This window comes from Astatotilapia calliptera, chromosome 7 (assembly GCF_964374335.1).
Source record: "Astatotilapia calliptera chromosome 7, fAstCal68.1, whole genome shotgun sequence".
NCBI lineage: Eukaryota > Metazoa > Chordata > Actinopteri > Cichliformes > Cichlidae > Astatotilapia > Astatotilapia calliptera.
In genome coordinates, this window is record NC_137428.1 from 33,588,953 (window position 1) to 33,611,096 (window position 22,144).

The window sequence follows — 22,144 nt, forward strand, 5'->3', positions numbered from 1 at the left end:
TAGAGAGAAACAGCATAAAAAGATGACTCATCACACATTTAAATTCATGTGGATGTAAATGTGACAGCCCATGCTTATACAAATGTAAATGCAGAATACATAGTAGCATTAGTAATACCATAATTTGTGATACAATGCTGCTAGTAGCAGTGGTCATATTATGTTTTCTTATAAAATTCCCCATGTCACAAAGTGAATAAATTCTTAAAATAAAAAGTTTAAGTGTTATTTGATGCAGGTTCAAAAAAGTCCCTACTTTCCAAAAGCCTGTGCTGTAAGAACATTAAAGTTACTTATTATTACATGAGGCTATGAGATTGCCAGAAAGCAACACTTAGTGTGTGTGACAGAGCCAAATGATTATAATTTTATGAAGCATTTGTATTACATTTGTACATCTCATGCTATTTTACTGCCACAGGATGGTCTTCACATACATGAAATGTATTCAAATTACCAACACTCCAATATATGAAAATAAAATTATAGTTACACATGAACATGTAATTTGCATTAGCTACGACATATTATACTTTATAATATTACTAATATTATAATATTGTTCAGTAAAACAAAGCTGTCACAGACTGTATATTTATATTGAGCACACATTTCTTAAAAAAACAAAATAAAACCCACAATTACTGACAGGTTTTGGATCTGTTGTTTTTGAAAGAAATTTAATGAGGAATCAATTTAATATTTAATCACCACAAATCAGGGATTTTCCTTTATAAAATAACTACATAGATGTACTATACAGAGGCCCATCCAGTGATGTGTTACCTAATTTAAGGCTGATTGATCATTATAAAAAGCCTTTGCCAGTAATGGTAATTGCCGATTAAAGAAGCACCGCTTTTTGTTCCCTAGTGTAGTTGCATGTCTGGAGCTTCAGCTTAGGTTTCGATAACAGTCTCAAAAGGGGTAGAGATGCAAAGAAAAAAGCCACTCCTGATATTGGCCCAAAAGATCAACATGGGCAAAGGGACACAAAACCTGGACAGAGAAACATTGGAAAATGTGCTATGAACAAACAGTCTGTGTTTGAGATGTCTGAACCAAAAGAAAAACAGCTGTGAGATGTAGAATAAATACACAGATGCTGAAAGAGGTGGTTGGTCCCAACTACTATGGTTTAACATCATTCTAAAGTGAAACCAGATAATAACCAAAAGTTCAAAAATTATACACAAATTTTTAAAGAAGTTGGTCAGGTAACTTCAGGTCAGGTCAGGTATTCAGGTATTCAGGACCTCAACCTTATTACTAAGGTGTTGTGTGAACAGCGTATCAGTATGGTACAAAGTAAGTGCTCAGTAAACTAGGGCTGTGCGATATGACCAAAATCTCATATCCCGATATTAAAACATCTATTGTCCCGATAACGATATAAATCACAAAAATGTAACATTCTCTGTAAAGCTCAAGTTGCGTGAAGTGTTTCCAGCTGGGCGTCGTGTACCTGGAGTCGAGTGTTTTACTGATGCATGAAACTATAAATTTTTAGACATAGGTTGTAACGGCCGCCGTTTTCTTTGTGAGTATTTATTACACGGCGTGCTGCGGGGAAAAGCCTGTTCTAGCGTTTGACTCTAAGGTTTATTTTTTAGCACCTGACGGCTCTTTTTTAATTGTCATCTGTAATTAATCTGCTCTTTCACGTGATTCAGTTTATTTTGAAAAGTCTAAACAGGATCTTGAGCTTTATTGTGAAAGGTTTATGTGGAACATAAACACGCGGTGGTTTTAGTTTTGTTGCTAACGACAACGCATAAAAACAAGTGCTTGTCCGTCCGTAGTGTGGTTATATTAAATATAAGAGAAAGAGAGAACTTTAAGAAATTAATATAGCCACTACAGTGACCATCAAAACGATGAAAAAAATATTGCCGTAAACAGTTTATTTTGTGACACCATGAAACAAACGGTAGCGTAAAATGAAACGATAGACGTTTTTATATCGTCATCCGATATATATCGTTATATCGAACAGCTCTACAGTAAACCATCCTGATTTCATGAAGGGTATTCTCTCTATCCATCCATCCACTTATCCTTATCTAGCACAATCCTGCTAGCCCTGGTGGATTGTGCAAGCCCTGCAGGATTGCAGGGCTACCACAGAGACAGACAACCATTCACACTAATGGGCAATTTAGAATCACCAGTTAACCTAACCCCACTAACTGTTTGTCTTTGGACTGTGGGAGAAAGCCAGAGTACCCGGAGAGAGCTCATGCAAACACGTCTAGAACATGGGAACTCCACACAGAAAGGCCCCAGCCAGGTGGAGGATTTAGACTTGGGACTTTTTTTGCTATGAGGCAACAGTGCTAACCACATTGTGCACTGTGCTTCTTTACTGTTTTCCTTTAATTTAATATTTCACATTTGGATGTGTAAAGAAGTTCCAATATCCTACTGACAACTTTGAGTAACTAAAAGTTGTCAATACAAGGTTCTGTTGATTTATCTTCAAATTTGAAGACATTGAGGGAAATGTGAGCACAAAAGACTATTTTTCCTCCTGACATTATCACTTTTACCTCCTAGGACCTGGCGTCCACATATGTGGACATCACATTTTTTGGGTTATTTAGAACAAAATACTCAATTTTGCTCTACAAGGGCCTGATATCCACTAACCAGGACATTATACTGCTACTGTTCTATCGAAATTTCAAATGAATATCCTCATATGTAGCTCTCATTTTTCTCAGAAACAAAAATTAGGTAAAAAAAAAAAAATCAGGTAATTCTTTGTTTTTATATTTATCAGGTCCCAATCAGCCCAAATATCAAAGAGAAATTAAAAATGCATGCCGTGGAAGAGTTCAGGTCTTAGGAGGTTAATCATGAAGCACAGAAGGTATTCGTTATTGTTTTCAGACAGATCTATGGTAGCTCCCCTCTGTTTTAGCTTAAACAACTTTTCTTGACAAAGCAGTTTGTTGGTTTTTTTTTTTGCCAAACCTTCAAATTAATCCAGTCAAAATTTAATGACATTTCCCCAACGTGTAATCAAGGAATGACTGTATGCAAATGGTTTGTAGCTCGTTTCAGTATTAAAGTGTTGCCATTATTGATGATGCTAAGAATGTTTGTATTTCTTCGCAGGCTTTTTGGAGGGAGAAGGGCTTTTCTGGGGAAATAGTGGCAGGGTCCTCCACCGAGTGTCCATTCTGTGTAACCTTTGATGCCACCAGCCCTTTTGGTAATGCTGCTCTGGTAGGGTTCATTGCCGGCCAGCAGGCTTCTCATTGGGAATCAAAAGAGGTAATGGAAAAATGCTGTAGAGAGGCTTTTAAGTAACTTTCTATGCACATGTCATTTAAACATGACAGTATTTTCAACATGTTTTAATAAGCAGAAACTTGCATACTCCTCCACCATCAGGATCATTTGCTTTTACTTGGATGTCCATTGCTAGTAGATATAAACTAAAGAGCTCCACAATCATGGGTATATTTAGGGTTAAGTCTTGTTTGCATTAGAGAAAAAAAGCCACATAGAATGCATTCTCAAAATGATATTGTTCAGTGGCAGCATTTTAAAAATGCACTCAAGATTGCTCATCACCCGAGTGCAGATAAAGCACTGCCTTTAGACTGAGAATTGTGGGGTACTGATGCAAGCTTTCAGTAACTGCAACTTAAGTGAATAACAGACAGAAGTGTTTTTTTTACCTGTATGGTAGAAAGAAGACTAAGAGCATTCCTAAAAATAGACAGTGGGTATTTTTTGCTTGTTAAGTGTTTAGAAATAAAGGGCAGGTGTTTATAATTACTGTTACCAGGTTTAAGTTTAAGATTTAAGTTGTAAAAGACAACCCACAAAAATAGAGAATGACTTAACTAAAATTTAAGATGCGTGGTTGTTCATGTTATTGGCCAACCAATCTGTTATTTCTTAACAAAGAGCATTTAAAATTATTTGGAATTGTACAAGTCTTGTCTTAATCCTTTAAATTCCTTTGAATTCTTTTCAGCAATAGCTTTGGTATAGGACGAATGCAGGCTTTATATGCCTTTAAGCATGTGTATGAGGTTTGCAACATGCTTTTTGCACACAGCCTACACGCTTTCCTTCTATATTCATAGAGACATACATACATACATACATACATACAGGTAGCAGTGTTTCCCTTTACATAAAAATATAAATATATTCAGCCCCATCTCTACAGTTGTTTTTGCCATCTAAGTCATCCTGACTGGCTAAAGCTCTTGAGTAACTATCACTATGCTGCTTTATTCTGTGTAGGATGCTAAATAATTAAACTCCACATCCCCCACAAAAGAAAGAAAAATCCCCAAACTATGGTGGTATATGTGAGTAGACGTGGCATCAGGCATGCAATTACGCACAGTATGTGCTGTTACAAAGTATGAATTTGTTATTATTTTATGTATTTTATGTGTTTTTGGTTTTTTGTTTTTTTTCTGTATTTCTTTTCCATTTTCAGGTCTCTTGCACTTTGCTGGCTTTCTATTGTTGCAGTTTTAAATTTGTTTAAATGTTCACTTGGATGCTCTTTCTTTGCCTGTTTTTTTGTAGTATGCCAACATTCCCAATGCAGAAATACAAGAGATTGAAGATCGCACAAAAAAATAGTGTAAACTTTACCGTTTATTGGAGCAAATGGGATGACTCCAAAATTAACTTGACACTTCATTCACCTTCGTTGAACTCAAGTCTTTATAAATAAATAAATATAAATAAATAAATTAGAATTAACTACAACGTTCCTGAATTATAAATATTATTGCTCAGCTCATGTTTTATGTAATAGGAGGCCATTCTTGTTTGGTTTTACAGAGAAACTCAAACAGAATGACAGGCTGATGTTAGAAGAGTCGGTCAGAGTGTAAAAGACAAATCCGTGACTGTTGTGACACACAAAAAATAATGTATTATTTATTATTTTATTAGGAAACATAAAAAAACTACAAATAAAAACATTTGTAGGAAATCATCTGTGTTTGATTTACATACATTTACTGTAATAGATCACTTTCAGAAACACTCAAAAACATGATGTGTTTGGCTTTAATTATTTTCCTAGAATCTCTATAACACAATCAGAGTTTAAGTTATTGGATCTCCTTTTGTTACCAGGCCTCAGCTGCTCATCATGTGTGCTAATACAACTGTGAGAATGAGTTGCACAAATTCTTTACTTCTTTTGTTCAACTTGGTGATTTCTAGACAATACATTCATACTTTAGCACAAAGCATGTTGTTACAGTCTTGAGTTAGAGAAAGTGCCAAGTTACAACACACATTTCTGTTTCTGTTTTCTGTTTACAGGTTGGAGAAAGGAAAAACGCTGTGCTTTCCAGTCTGGTCAAATATCTAGGTCCTGAGGCTGCATCTTTCATGCATTATGAAGAAAAAGTAAGTGCTAAGTGCCAAATGTCTGGTGAAATAAAACGATATTTTTAGTTTAAGGTGGTTTTGTACAGTGCCAAAATGGATCCCATCTCTCTCACTCACTTTGCAGTTTTCTGGTTTGTATTCTTAAGGTATAGAGTTTTTGTATTATATTAGGGGGAAAAAATGCTTAAATTAAAAGTTATTTTAGACTTCACTGGGGTTTCACAGTGAGTCTAGAATCATTTCCACAAACCATAAATTGTGTCTAAAACCCTCCAAATTTGCATCCCTTTCTAGTGTGGAAAGTGGACAAGTTCTGTTAACAGACCTGCCTTTTTAAATTCCAAATGAGTAGCTGCTGCATTCTGTTATTCTTATTTTCCTGATAGTACTGCTTCTGATTACTCCGCTTTTAAAACATCTCAGGCACAAGCACAGCATGGTTTGCTCTTTTATTGACTGCATGAGCAAATACAAGAAACCTGAACTCCCAGCACCTTAGGAAATGAAAAACCAGTGGATTACACTTAAGTTGATGGCAATACCACCATAATAGGCAAATTATCTTATGGCTAGTGCTATCTTAGCTTTGATTTACTTTAGAACACCATATCTCTATCAATCTAGACCAGGGCTCGACAACCCTAGGCACGCGTGCCACACTTGGCATGCGAAGGGTTAACTGATGGCACGACCATAGCTGGACTAGCCATCGGTGGCCCGATGATTTTTTTTTTTTTTTTTTTTTGTAACGGTATAAACAATGAAAGCTTGTGGATTGGCCAGATGCTGGCCGGTGTGTAAAAATAACTCAGTTGTTTGGTGGTGGCTATGGCGGAGCTTCCACAGATTCAGTAAAATTAACAAGTGGTGGAGGCTGGCAGGTGGATGAGGGAGAGGGGAGGCAGGAGGAGGAGAGACCCGAGACGGGGCGGTCCGAGTGTCAGGTGAACTGAACTTCAGGTAAGAAGTTATGACCTGCAGTCTATCTGGGTCAGATATGAACCAAGTTTAGGTGGAGTTTATTTTCGTTGTTCTGTTTTTTTAGAGTCAGTTACAATAACTCGTACTGCGTACTAGCTAGCATGACAGAGTTTCTATACAGCTGGGTGGGTGCTACTATGTTACTGATAGTGAACTTTGTTTTATTCATAAGGTTAGTTAGTAGAGTTGCCAACCGCCCCGTAAAAAGACGGAATCGTCCCACATTCAGAGAAAATATTACGTGTTTCGGGTTGAGCTGAGAAGGAACACAGTCTGTCCCGGACTTCAGCTAGGATGGAAAAAGACACAAAGGTGGAGTTATTCTGTCGTTACGCTGCACAGCTGCCTCTTCTTCTCCTCTCATTCTCTCCTGTTGCTACTTTAATCATGAAACTGATCAATGATCAGCTGATCGGCTCTCTTGTTTGTTTATCGCCCACTTTGCGCCAGAAAGAGGAAACCGCCGGATGTCGCGCTAAACAACAGCAGCACGTTTAAGCTTGATCAGCTGTTGTTAGAATGTATTTAATATTAATTTCTAGTATCAGCTGATGTTTGCTGGAGCCACAGCTGTAAAAGCTGCTGGTCAGGATGTCGGTTTGGATATGTGGTGAGAGGGAAACATGAAGATGAAACCAGGAGATGTCCTTACTGAATCATCAGAGCTGAACAGGTGATGGAGAAACAGGTTTACCTTTTAGGTGACATGAATGAGTTGAAGGGAAGTTATGAACTGTTTCTGAGAGACAAATAACACCAATATCATTTTCTATGTAGCTGACAGCTGGTAACTGTGCAGGGGCGGGTCTAGCAAAGTTTTGCCAGGGGGGCAGGTAGGGCATTAACAGGGAGAGGGGGGCACAAAGAAATACTTTCTCATTCTCATTTAAAATGTCTGGCTGTTCTTAAATAATTATCTGAAGCTTACAACCAAAGTTTTCATCTTATGTAAAATGTATAGAAATCATACATATACCAACAAGACAGCGTTTGTTTTCATTCAAAGGCTTTATGGCTTTAATACCTGGTGGGCCGGTCTTTAGTCAAAATGCCTGGGCTGTTTTTTTGTCCCAGTCCAGCCCTGGGCACGACACGCAGTGAATTAATCTGAGAGGGTAAAAAATAAATGGCCGGGCCAGCGGTGCACATTGCAAATCAGCTCGCATAGACACATTAGTTGACGATATCTTAGCTAACAGCCCCAACTACCAGATTCAACTTGTAATTGGCTAAAAAAAATAACTTACTTACTAACTCACCTACTGGTGAGAGGGACGTTGTTAGCTTTCCACATTCCGACACTTCAAAAGCTTCAGGAGCTTTCCGCTCAGCACAGCATCAGCACCACGGAAATACACGGATACATCCGTAGACTCGAGACACAATGCATTTTTGGGACTTTCAGGTGTATGGACCAATGTTTTCTTTTCTGATCAAACCAGAAAGCTTTAATGAGCAGCTGGGTTTGTCTCGCATTAACTGGCTGGGTTAATGCCAGTTAATGCAACATCGAAGCAGCTAGAATCCACAGCTGTGCGTGTTCATGGAGCTTTCATTTTCACCTGCTGGACATCACTACCTGACAAGTTTAACTGTCTTCAGAACATTGCAGAGGCCTTATTGACAGTATTTGGCTCTACATATCTGTGTGATCAGATTTTCTCTCACATGAGTGTCCTCAGGCAGCCATCTGAATGCTGGACACTTGGAGACCTGTGTCTCTGTATTAACAGACATGCCATATTGGCTTAGTTTATTTTTCTTATCATTCTTGTGAGGAGACCATAAATAGCATTTGTATTTTCTGTTGTACAATTCATTTACTGTTATGGATAAAAAGTCTTTTTTGTTTCAAAATAGCTGATAACTATTTACTGATAGCTGCCAACATCTGCGAACAAATATAATTCTATAAAGTGGTTCTATATAGTGTGTAACTGTTCATATAGAGCGTTATTAAATTCATTGCTAATGCAATCATGTGGCACACTGACTTCTGAGGAAATTTTAAATGGCACTCGCCATCAGAAAGGTTGCCTACCCCTGCTCTAGACAGATGGACGGACGGACAAAAAACACCACAATGAAGAACATACACAAACAATTAACATGACTGTGTCATCAGCCGCCAGAATAATGAGGACGAAAGCCAGGATAGAATCAAAAAGTATAGTGGTGACTCTAAATAAGGCTCATAAAAAAGGTAATTCTTGACTTGTGACAGCCCCTAGGGACACACTAAAAAAAGGTCACATTTTGAAAGTTCAATGGCAGACTTTAGGTGGCTGCTTTAAAAACATGATGTCAAAATAAGCAGAACCTGAATAAATAAGTCACTGGAAGGCAAGCATGCTGAATTTAGGCTGGGTCTCCAAATGGGGCACAATCACCCATTTTGCACACGAGATACTACATCTTCTACAGTCCTGCATAACAACAATGTACATGCAATAAACTTTGAAAGATATTTTAATTTTAATCTGCCTATCATCCTAAAAATGTGTCAAACATAAACCAAATAGCTCAGCTATATTACATGACGTAGCACATTCATTTATGGCCTGTAAAGGAATACAGGCCAGATACAAGACTGATAATTTATTCACTTCACCAGCAGCTGCGGAGACAGAAAATATATGGCAGGATTGCACTGGCACGATCTTAAAGTCACTGAATAATCCACAGGACTTGTTGAGAACATTTTTATTTCTATGTTTATATTTAGTTGTCCTTTCTAAGGTGTTATTTAAATGTGTTGTCATGAAGGCATCCTTACTCTTCTTTAACTGGATGACATCCTAGGAGGTGCAAGTTGAAAGATTAGTTTTCCTGTGTGCAGATTCAAGGTGTTGGATGATTAGTATTAGTCAGTGTTGGGCAAGTTACTTTGAAAAAGTAATTAATTATAGTTACTAGTCACTTCTTCAGAGAAGTAACTGAGTTACAATATTCTAAAAGTAATTAATTACTTGAAAAGTAACTATTGCGTTACTTTTAAAAAAAATGGTTTAACCCTCTGGGGTCCAGGGTATAATTGGCCATTTTTAACTACTTTTGATTTTCCCTCCACATTTTACCTTTAAAAACTATTTACTTTGCCTAGTTTTGTATCATTCTTTTCACCACAACCTCACGTTTCTGAATTTACAGTTATGTTTTCATTTTGTCTGCATTAACACAATTGATCTAAAATCAGACAAAAAACATAAAATCAGAGTAGAAAAAGTTATATTTTTTACTGTAACAACCACAAACATGTTTAATGAATCATATTTCATAACTTTAAATGCAAATATAAATTGTCAATTTTAAAATCCTATGCACAAGTTTTGCAAACAACAAAGTTATTTGCAGCCATTTACCTTTTACCTTGATTTTTTTAAATAACCATTTCAAACTATTTACAGAACAATCAGCTGTTCTGCATCAATAAGATGCCACAAATTATTTGTGCCACTCCAAAAAAATAATTTCTGTTCACTATAAAGGAGAACATCACAGCCTGATACCTGCAGGTCTGACAGCAGCAGGTGTATCACTCCTGTTTCTACCTGGAGACAGCAGTCGCCTCATTGTTCTGACAAACAGCACAAAACTATCCACAACACTACACACTAACTACACAAGACAACACATTAACTACACAACACTACACACTAACTACACAAGACAACACATTAACTACACAACACTACACACTAACTACACAAGACAACACATTAACTACACAACACTACACACTAACTACACAAGACAACACATTAACTACACACTCCAAACACGCTAAACTTCACAAATCTCTCACACCACAAAACTCGCTCTCTCTCTTTTTCTGCTGTCTTTCTTTCTCTCTCTCTCCGTCACTCCTAAAACTTTCTGTTTTTTGTTGTTGTTTGCTCATAAGCAGAGAGTGCTTGCTAGCGCTGTCCTTAGACAGTAAACGTGACGAAACTATTGAGGAAAAAACACGTGTATATATTGTTTATCATGACTCACCTTGTTGCTTTGTCATGTGGTCATGTGATTGGCTTACCACGACTACTTTATTCTTCCTCAGTCAAACAGCAGCACTCATGCAATTGTTTTGCCCCCTTAGCTCCAGGTGTTGTGCTAGAAAGTGATCGTGATTATCGTCTGCGGGAGCGCGCAGCTGCTTAAAGCTGTAGCATCCAGATTACTTACAGCTACTTCCGTACAACTGATATAAGATGCGGTAAGCTGAACACAACTTCAACCGTCTGTTTGTTGAAAAGTAGTAACAGACCGCATTTTCTTGTTAGTAACGGTAACGGCGTTGTAACGATAGGAATAGTAATTAGTTAGATTACTCGTTACTGAAAAAAGTAACGCCGTTACTTGTAATGCCGTTATTCCCATCACTGGTATTAATTAGTATTACACATTTTCCTCAACAAATAATTCAATATAGTTAACATTTTCCAAAGGAAAATTAGATGCTACATTTTGTACTTTAGGCCTCACTGGGGCTTAAAAAGAGTCAAATTCTGTATAATCAAAACTGTTATTATGTCTTTTTGGTCCCCGCCTGAGAATCATTATATATTTAAGTTTTCACACTAAAATGTTTAATATTGAATGATTGTAATACGAGTTTTACGGATTTAGGCAGCCTGCAAACATTAAACTAATAACAGCTTATTTAGCATACTATACAGGAATGTCAAGGAGTAGTCCATGGTGTTTTCCATGGTCCATGGTTACGTCCTCATAAATTGTCAAAAATATTATGACTACTATGAAATCAAGTCATGTGATGTGAAACAATACTGAAAAATATAATTAAATCCATTTTCTCCTACAGGATTGGGCCAAGGAGGACTACAGTGGTGGCTGTCCAGTTAATGTCATGGCACCAGGTTTGCTAACATATTACCACCCTAGCCTGAGGAAGCCTTTTGGCAGGTAAACACCTTACTAATGGCATATATACCAGTGAATTACAATACTTATTCTCCCTTACATTAAAATAACTCATCGTCCATCTGTATTTGTATCCACACAAGATTAATATTAATGTTTTCAATGGCTAAACGTGTGGAGTTATAGAATTCACAGTTGTAAATGTTAACATAGTACAGAAGGTGACAGGATGAGAGATACTGAGAATATTTGCTGAATGTTTATACTATTTTTATACAACAAAAAATAGGTCTATTCTCCCTGCCAACTAGGTATTACTCACTAGCACCCAGTGCGTACAGATCATTGACATGAGTCGTGGGAGTGATTACATCTTTAATGATACATAGCATAGTAGTCCAGTTCTAAAGAAATGGCAAGAGGTCATCAGGAGGGGTGTTCTCATGGGAAAATGCCCTATAATCCATTTCTAATGGCCTCTTCAGAGATGCACAAAGCTGAAAAACGAGAGAGAGCAAGAGAGAGAGCGAGAGAGCGAGAGAGCGCGAGAGCGAGAGAGCGCGAGAGCGAAAGAGCGCGAGAGAGAGCGAGAGAGATGGGGGGGGGGGATCCAGGTAATGCATTTCCATAATGACATCAAGTCCGTGGGGAGCAGAGGAAGCTCATTACATAACGTGACTGAAACAGCAGAAAGGTGATGGTAGCTCTCAGCCACATCCCTACCCCATATAGGAAATTGATTCTCAAGGGCATACTGTAACCTTGACACAAATCTAGCACATGTAATGAAGACAAACCCAAGACTGGTGGACAAAAATGCTGCTGGTGCTTCCAAGGTAATGTATTTACCAGTGCAAAAAATTTAGCTAGTGTCCCATTATGGGATTTGACATGGTCTGTATCTTTATACTGACAATGTGATTTTTACACTTCACACACTGACTAATTATTCTAGGTTAATAATACGCTTGAATAGACAGCATGGAGGATGTTTGAGAGCAGAGAACAGGGTATGTGAGGTGTGAGGAAAAACCAAGACATATGAATAAACTGACCTCAGTAGGTTTTACACCAAGTTAGCATTTTGTTTAAAGAAAGATTAATTCTTTAGTATAAATATAAATACGTAGTTTAAACAAAAGATCTCTGTTTTTTACCAAGGGAGGATAATATGTCAAATCCAAAACAAGCACTGTTGTGCCCCTTTGTGAAAAAGGAGCAACTAAAAGTAGCTTGCTTGGTTTACACTAATTTGATTATATGTTTAATATAATTCCCGGGGCTTGCATCATTGTATCACTGAATTCTAACAACTTACAGAGCTATCACTCTCCATCGGATCTATGTTAAAGTCTGCATCTATTCAGTCAGTTCATGATTAGTCTGTGAGTCCCATCTAAGTCTGTCTTAACAGCAGCAGCCTCATTCTAAAATACCAGTATGAGTCCCTGTTCCAGTAGTTAAGGCCTGAACTTTCTTACTGTTTACAGGTGGTTAGCTCAAGCTAAAATAATGCAAAGGAAAATTAAGTCATGACAGATTTTCCACAAGCAAACCTTCAGGGGAACCACTTCATTACTGATTCTTTATGTATTTACATGGTTTACAATAAATTACATTTTCTTTGAAAACAAATACATTCTTTAAGCAAAACTTATCCTTCTGAATTTCTGAATCTTGATTTTGCCATAATCAAGGAACACTGATATATGACTAGGAAACACTGCACAGTAGGAGTGCTGAAAACATGCAAGGCACCCCCACTTTAAATGGCTGAGAAAAAAAAAAAAAGATACTGGCCACCAGTTCTACCCCTCAGCCTCAGGAGTGTTTTCAGAAAAGTTGATCTCAAGATCAAAGGTTTCGAACTCACACAGGCGACTGCATGTATGGGATGAATTTAAAAACCCACGTCACCTTGTTCTCGATTTATTGTGGTCACAAGATTTTTAGAAAACTTCAACTTTGACCATGACATTGAGGCCAAGGTCACCCGGGGTTCAAACTTGTCTGAGACGATTAGTTGCTTTAGTTGGTATCAATTTTAAAATCCTAGTTGACTTCATCATTCCCAGTTTTAGAGACTGTATAAATGTTATACTTGTGCATATCCAGCCGCACCTGTGTTATATGACTGACTTTTATACCACTACTTTTACATCCCACACACATTTAAGCTCACAAAACATTTCCTTTATTTTGAAAGAGCGCTACAGTTATGACGGCTGTCAGCTGAACGGTTTCACTTACTTCTTATCATTTAATCACCCATTTAAACAAGACACCAATCAAGTTCAATCAGGGCCAAAATGCAGACGTTTTAATTTGACAAGCTCTCGTTCTTTTCATCATAATGCTGCGGCTCATTATACTGTTTACTGCCACCTGCTATGCATGCCACTGTAATGGCCGAGTTGATTGATTTCCCTCTCCACCACTTCTGCATGTTTGATTTTTTTTTTTTTTATTCTTACTGGATATATTGCTTTCCTTTTTCATTATCATGTATCCTATATCTCAATGATATGAATCACTGCTGCATAAATCCATTACAGAGTACCCCTCAAGCAAGTGTGTAATCATATGCTGCAGTCAATTATCCTATAGTTGAGGTGATGTCTGGTACTTCCAAACATACATTCTGGAAAGCTAAACTTTACCTCTAAGCTTAGGCAGTTGCGTGTTGTGAGAGACAGACTCAGCATTACCAGCTCATTACCAAGCTCTCTGACATCTCAGACTTGGGTCTTAAAGTCTTAGAAATTCTGCTGTTGTTGAAGTTGCCTATTGGGCTGGACTAAACAGTCAAAATCCTTATTACACTCAACAAAAATATAAACGCAACACCTTTGTTACTGCTCCCATTCCCCATGGGATGGACGTAGAGACCTAAAATTCATTCCAGATACACAATATAACCATCCCTCCCAAACAGTGGTCACAAATCAGTCCAAATGTGTGGTAGTGGGCACATCTGCCATATTGAGATAATCCATCCCACCTCACAGGTGTGCCACATCAGGATGCTGATCTGACATCATGAATAGTGCACAGGTGTACCTCAGACTGCCCACAACAAAAGGCCACCCTGGAATGTGCAGTTTTTTACGCTATTGGGGGTCTGGGGACCCAGAACCGGTCAGTATCTGGTGTGACCACCATTTGCCTCATGCAGTGCAACACATCGTCGCATGGAGTCTATCAGATTGTCAATTGTGGCCTGTGGAATGTTGGTCCACTCCACTTCAATGGCTGTGCGAGGTTGTTGGATATTCGTGGGAACTGGTACACGCTGTCGTATACGCCGGTCAAGCACATCCCGAACATGCTCAATGGGTGACATGTCCGGTGAGTATGCTGGCCATGCAAGAACTGGGACATTCTCAGCTGCCATCTGCCCTGAACAATGTGAACCATGATTCATCTGTGAAGCGCACACCTCTCCAACGTGCCAGACGCCATCGAATGTGAGCATTTGCCCACACAAGTCTGTTACGGCGACGAGCTGGAGTCAGGTCAAGACCCCGATGAGGACGACGGGCATGCAGTTGAGCATCCCTGAGACGGTTTCTGACAGTTTTTGCAGAAATTCTTTGGTTGTGCAAACCAATTGTTCCAGCAGCTGTCTGGGTGGCTGGTCTCAGACGATCTTGGAGGTGAACCTGCTGGATGTGGAGGTCCTGGGCTGGTGTGGTTACACGAGGTCTGCGGTTGTGAGGCCGGTTGGATGTGCTGCCATATTCTCTGAAACGCCTGTGGAGACGGCTTATGGTTGAGAAATGAACATTCAATGCACGGGCGACAGATCTGGTTGACATTCCTGCTGTCAGCATGCCAATTGCACGCTCCCTCATTGCTTGTGGCATCTGTGGCATTTTGCTGTGAGACAAAACTGCACATTCCAGGGTGGCCTTTTGTTGTGGGCAGTCTGAGGTACACCTGTGCACTACTCATGATGTCAGATCAGCATCCTGATGTGGCACACCTGTGAGGTGGGATGGATTATCTCAATATAGCAGATGTGCCCACTACCACACATTTGGACTGATTTGTGACCACTGTTTGGGAGGGATGGTTATATTGTGTATCTGGAATGAATTTTAGGTCTCTACGTCCATCCCATGGGGAATGGGAGCAGTAACAAAGGTGTTGCGTTTATATTTTTGTTGAGTGTACATTCACACTGCAGCTTTGCCACACATTGACCCTCTGTTTACTCCTGATTACGCTCTATTCTTTTAGCACCTTTGCTGAATGGTATTTTAGTTGTTCAATTCAGTGTTCACATCTATTTGTGGATTTCATCGACATAGCCCATGAAATCCACAAATAGCCATAGTGTGAATAGAGAGTAAAGACTGTTTGTTGCAAAGACATCAAACACTATTGCTCAGACAACAGAAATTCATCAAGCATATTTGCCAGTAGGTCAGCTGAGGTGAAGCCCTTCTCAGTTGCATTGATCAGTGAAAATTGGTGGCTGCTGTAGTTTCAGAAGAACCTTAAAACCAGTTAGATGAGGTTATGTTGAACTGGACAAACATAATTAAAGTAGTCTAGATCAGCGGTTCATAAAGTGTGTGCAAAGGCCAATAATGTGGAACCCAGTGCAAATGAACAAATTTTAAAAAGCCGGGGGGGGGGGGGGGGGGGGGGGGGGGGGTTTAAATCAGCACACCCATTATTCACACACATTAAACTCATAACTTCAACTGGCTTGATTTCCTCTAACACAGTTATCACATGCAAGGAGGTAACCACCATGCTCCTGTATCATTATTCCTATTTTATTTTTATTTTTTTTGCATATTTGTCACATTTACAAGCTTTAGATCAAACAGATTTTAATATTAGATAAAGGTAACTCAGGTAAATGCAAGTTTTCTGTTTCATTATCCAAGGGAAAAAACTGCATGCCCCTTAGTAAGTTAATACATACATAACTCGATAAATTTATTTATTTAATTTAATTCAGTATTAAAATGCAATTGATGGCCTAAAACATGTAACTGCACACAATCATTGTGGTGGTGTAAGCAATAGCTTCTAAGTATCAAAACTGAGTTAGACTGGCATCATTTTTAACCAACGTGATTGGTTTATACGTCTTATTGTGGCATATGGTTTTTCCCTTTTTGTGGGTAGCCACAAACAAAGAAAAAAAAATTGTATGAGAACAAAAGAACCAATCATATGTACCAAATTAAATGCATGGTTGCCATATGAAACCTTAGATAACCCACCTCTGACCGCAGGTCATTCAGATTCACTCCCACTGAGGAGGCAAATAGTTTTTTTTTTTTCATAGATAATATAAAACAATAGGACAACAGTTACTACATAATGGACTGGCACTCTTACTTGCTGTAGGGCACTTGAACCACCCGGAAGATTGTCTCTCTTTAACCTGGAGAGGCTGTGAGTGACTCCATCAGGTCACCAAAACGTGGTACAAAAACATATTATATCCCAAAGAAAAAAAATCATCCACATAAAAAACCCTCATCATATCTAATAGTATGTTGAAGTACCTATAGTGTAGAAAGCTGTGAATAAAAAGCTACAAATCTCTAAAACATGCCATCCTCAAAAGGGGATTTGTCCAGTGAAAGCAAAAATGATCCTACATTTTATTGGTGTTAGATTCCAGTAAGACTGAGCGTTGTGTTAAAAAAAAAATCAAATTAACCATCATCTGCGTAAGGTGTGCAAACGCAAACATCAAAGAGACTGCTGGCAAAAAATACATAGTCAACAGACACAGGGAGGCAATGAGGTTAAGGGATATGTCCAGTTGCTACCTATATATCCGCAAACAGGTGGATAATTTACAGATACGTCCATAAATATTTGGACAATGACACAGTTTTTATAGTTTTGCCTCTGTACAACTCCACAGTGGATTTTAACTCAATCAGGGCGTGATTCAAGTGCAAGCTTTTTTTACTTTTAATTTAAGGAGTTTAATACAAATATTGCATAATTAGAGCCAGTTTTGTAAATAGTCCAACATGTTAAAGCACTTAAAAAAATATACAATTGACTGAAAAGGAATTTCACAGCACGACAAGGCCTGGTCCTTTGTTATTTCAAGAATAATTAATTAGTGTTGAACTTACTTTTGTTTGCTCACCGACGATGACTAAAATGCAGAATAATTTCCTTGGTTAGTAAAAATGCCTTTACAAAATTTAGCCACATTGAGAACTCTTGCTTGACTTTGTCAACCTGTATTACCAAGAGAGACCTTCATAAATATAAACACAGAGAGTTTGCAACAAGGTACAAACTGGTTACAGTCAAGAACAGGAAGGCAGCCACTGGCACTAGTATTTATTGACGTTTTAACTGCTGACAGAAGTAGAAGGATGAAATTTGATGTGTTGACAGCTACTCTCCGCTGTGCTCAGATAATGACCCAAAGCATAGTACAACCAACAACCAAGTCAAAAACCTGATCTCAATCTGACACAGCATGTTTTCCACATATCAAAGACAAAACTGAAGTCAGAGATGCCCACAAACAAGCAGAAACCAAAGACAGCTACAGTAAAGGCCTGACAGGGAATAACAAGGACGGAAACACAGCATTTGGTGATCCCGATGGGTTCTAGACAGTCTTTGACTTTACTGGATTTTCACCCAGTTATTCGAAACAGTCATTGTCCAATTACTTTTGTACCTCTGAAAAAGTAGTAGACATTATATAGCTGTAATTCCCAAACAACTAATGCAATGCTTTTGTTAAACCCCTCTGAAAGCCTGCACTTCAGTCACATTTTGATTCTATGAGCTAAAATCTACTGTAAAGATATGCAGAGGCAAAATTCTGAAAGTTTGATTGCCCCATATATTTCTGATCCTAACTGGTATCAAATGATCAGTGTGCAGTTGTTGATCGTAATTACGACTAAAAATTGTTGTTGCAATTAAGAACCAAGCAGACAGAAATGACTGTAGATGCCCTAATAGTCATTTTGTCACTACCTCTTCTGGTGAAAAACAACAGTGTGTATAAAATGGCCCAACTCCAACTGCTAATTTGAATCAGCCAATGCAGTAAGCACCCTTTAGAGGTAATTATTTACTGAAATAAATTCTCAAGGAGGTGCACAATTCAGTTCAGTGTACAAAAAAATGACAAAAATTACCTCTCGAAAAAATAGAAACAATTGACTCGGCTAAGCACAGATAGACTATCATCCAAAAGCACCAAGCCATGACACCCATCCCAATCTGCATTGCATGTTTAGTTTCTGCAGAATCTCAATTACAGGATCAGGTCAGGAAACGTTACGTGTTATTATGCTTGTTTAGGAGCTCATGTTTGGTTTTCCAGACCTTCCAGACAGTTCTTCAATACTATCCTACCTCTCGCTTCTATAGCTATTTGATTGGATCTTTGAAAAAAATAGCTAACCTGTATCAACAGCAGAGGGTGGATAGTGGCCTCTTTGCATAATGTAGCTGATGATAAGGGACAGTAATGCATGCACTGTAGGTTTGGGTATCGTCACTGATTTCTAGAATCAGTTCGATTCCGATTCACAAGGTCCCGATTCGATTCGATCCACGATTTCGATTCGATTCAAATTGGGGAAATTTTGCCTCAGACAGTCAGAAATATTATATTTACCAGTACTGACACTTGTGAGACTGCATCAGAGGTGTAAGAATCACAGCAGGTGCCTTTGTGTCAAAGTAACTGAGGATAAAACACAGAAAAACATGACGGAGATTTTCCTGGCCTGGCTTTTTATAGTAGATAGCCTTAAAAATATTCTGTAGTAGAACAAAAACAGAAGAATACCATCAATCAGCATATGAACATTACCTGATGCTGCTGAAGTGAAGCAGAGCAAAGTTACGGAGGTTTTATTAGAGACACAGCTAAGCATTTTGCAGTTTGTCATAATTTTAAAAAGTTTACATTTCTTCGGTATTGAACAGCAGAAGTGAGGCTTCCTTGTCAGAAGTCATTAAAAAAAACAAAAAACAAAAAAAACAGCGGCTGACAGCGTTGTACACCAACGGTAGACTAGTGGGTAAAAAGCAAGCGAATAATGCAGAAAATGGAGATTTTAAGATGGGAAACTGTTCTTAAAGTACACAGAGAGGGAGAGAGAGCCCTACAAAGTGTGATTTTATTGTGGGGGAAGCAAAACAGCAAAAGTAGGAGGGAATTCATGACGATGTTTATGGGAAGCGAAATGTGAAGCTTAGTTTGGATCTTCTTTTGCTGCTGGTTCAGTGAATTTTGGTTGGAGAGTGATGAAACCTGCAGCTTCAGAATCTAGTGCAAAATAAGACGTAAACACAAAGCGCGGATCCGATGCATCAGAATCTTTGAGCTGTCTGCTTTCAGCCGCGACGGTGTGAGAAAACCGACGTCTCACTGATTCTGATGCGTCAGATTTGTGCTTTGTGCTTATGTGTTTTTGCACAATCCATTTACCTTCTGTCATTTGCTGTCTAGCTGTTTGTTTAAATAGTTTTGTGAGGTTTAACCTGAGATTCTGGGATTTCTGACAAAATACATGTATATTTAAAAATCAATTCAGGATCTTAATGAATCGATATTGCTTTATTCAAGCTAAAATCGATTTTAATCGATAAATCGATAATCCAAACCCACCCCTATTTAACAGAGCTTTTGTCTACTGTGTCTTTGGGATCACCAGATGAAAGCAGCTACATGCATTGCCATGGTATCTCTATAGTCTATGACCAGCGTTTGTTTTCCAGATTTCTTTCATTAGCTCAACAACAACACAGCACTTCTTTTGAGAAACCCACAATGATAGACTCTTACCAGTGACATAGCCCTGCAGTCTGCACAGTCTGGCTGAAGCTTACTTTGACAGCAATGTGTTCAGATCTGAAGCACATGATGTGGACTGATGTTGACAATAAAGCTGGATACCATGGGCAGTAATTTGTAAGATTTATAAGACATTCTTGGCCGTATTGTCATTACATGGAGCAGAAGAGGTGGATGAGGAGCAACATCGTTACTGTGCTTTTCCAGGCAGCAAGCCCTACAGCGTTGAACAGACCTAATCTAATTTGTTAGTGGGAGATTTCAGTGCACAGAGACATAGACCATCTAAGCCAGGAGAGATTTGTTTTATGGGTGAATCTTAAATTGTATCTGTTTGTGAGAGGAAATCTTATCAGTCAACACCATCATATGTATTATTATTTCTTAAGACATCATAAATACATTACTATCATGTATTGACAAGGGCAAGGGAACACTGAACTTTGTGTGTATTCGTATATGAATCACTAAATTTCTTGATTTACAGGATACATTGGGCAGGAACAGAGACAGCCACCCAGTGGTGTGGATACATGGACGGAGCGGTGCAAGCTGGTCAGAGAGCTGCTCTGGAGGTGCTGGCTGAAGTGTCCCACATGACTCTGACCACAGAGGAGCAGGAAGAATTGCAGCGCATTCAAAATGTCAAGAGTGCTTCTAAGCAAAGACCATCATCCAAACTCATGTACCTGCCTACAAGCAAATCTGTGGTTATAGCAACACTGACAATAGGAGCCGTTCTTCTGCTGGCTCAGCATCAAAATACAGTATTAAAGATCAAAGAGTACTTCACAAATGCCTTTTCACCAATCAAGCACAACCTTCTGCTGTGATAACAAAAAACCCTGTAAACCAAGAGTACATTTAAACAAAAGCAATAAATAAAATAAATAAATTTAAAACAAGATGAAGGATATATTGGCAGCAACCAATGATATCAATTTCAAAAAGTTTTCACAAGATTTTCAAAAAACTTGACCTCAGACCTCTGATCTTGAGGTCAGACCACTGAAATTGGAACTCCATTCAAGGTTTTTAGTAGTTGCACCTGGGGTATCAATTTGAATGGTCTCCTTCTCGAGTTATTGCATTAACAAGCTTCCACAGTGCCCGTCTGCCAGCCGGGCAAGGTGACAGCAAAACCCCATCAGCCTTTTATGGCTGACGGGTAAAAAGCTACAGGTTTTGCTGGAATCTAAATTATTTTCACTAGCAGTGACTACAAAAACAACAACAACCAAATGCCCCCCCTAAAGTCATAAGGTTGTGCTTATGACATTAGGACCAGAATGCAGGACCTTTACATGTACTCTACTTTTGCTTGCAAGATGTAACTAATGAAGTGACTGGTGAATACAGATATATGTGGTAGAGCCTTTGGGAAAAATAGCTAAGAAAACTCAAAAGAAACTATTTATATAAATAGGAGGGGAAAAAAGGTCGGCACTGCAGTTGAAACCAGTTTGTCATGAGAAAATCAAGCCTTTACAGTGTATGCCTTTTGAGGTCTCACACAAAGCCATAACATCTGGATGAAAGGTTTGAAGCTATTCCACAAGCATGTTTTTTGACTCACAAAACCATCAAAAGATGAACGAGCGCAAGATGGATGAACCAGTCACACAATGGACATATCCAAGAGAAGGTGATTTAATCGCTATCACTTGATTGCACAGTCGATTGAAAGGATTTTTGTCACTTCCAATGTCTCCTCTAGAGAGAATCTCAAATGCCCACTAATCACTGTACGGTAGTCTGTGACTCCGTTGGCGCCATGGCTTTCCATTTGTCTTTGTTATCACTAGCTTGCACTGAATCAACTGCTTGTTCTCCCTGGTTTCACTTAAGCCAGCCCAGGCTGAATCAAGGCCAGTGTCCTAACATTTCTGAACATGTTTGATTATTTGTAGCATTTGATTACTGACCCATTTTTTGTTGAGAGTCAAATGAGCTGAAATCAGTGCAATGGTTCTCGTGTAAGTAAGTTCTGAATAAATTCAGTATAAAATGCAAAAAGATGCTTATGTACATTTTTCTATGAGTCGTCTGTAATACGTATAGTGGATTGTACTATTTTAG

At 38.6% G+C, this 22,144-nt stretch overlaps 2 protein-coding genes across 2 annotated transcripts in view; one reads left to right on the forward strand and one right to left on the reverse strand.

The window, feature by feature from the left end:
* Positions 1-22,081, forward strand: part of LOC113025979 (putative flavin-containing monoamine oxidase A) — a 58,602-nt gene extending 36,521 nt beyond the window's left edge. Inside the window, exons 9-12 of the mRNA XM_026174310.2 lie at positions 3,121-3,279; positions 5,314-5,400; positions 11,186-11,286; positions 20,553-22,081. Of these exons, the coding sequence (XP_026030095.2) occupies positions 3,121-3,279; positions 5,314-5,400; positions 11,186-11,286; positions 20,553-20,898 (693 nt within the window). The 3' untranslated portion in view covers positions 20,899-22,081. The remainder of the gene's footprint in view (positions 1-3,120; positions 3,280-5,313; positions 5,401-11,185; positions 11,287-20,552) is intronic.
* Positions 1-22,144, reverse strand: part of vsig8a (V-set and immunoglobulin domain containing 8a) — a 92,555-nt gene that overhangs the window by 67,908 nt on the left and 2,503 nt on the right. The window lies entirely within an intron of this gene.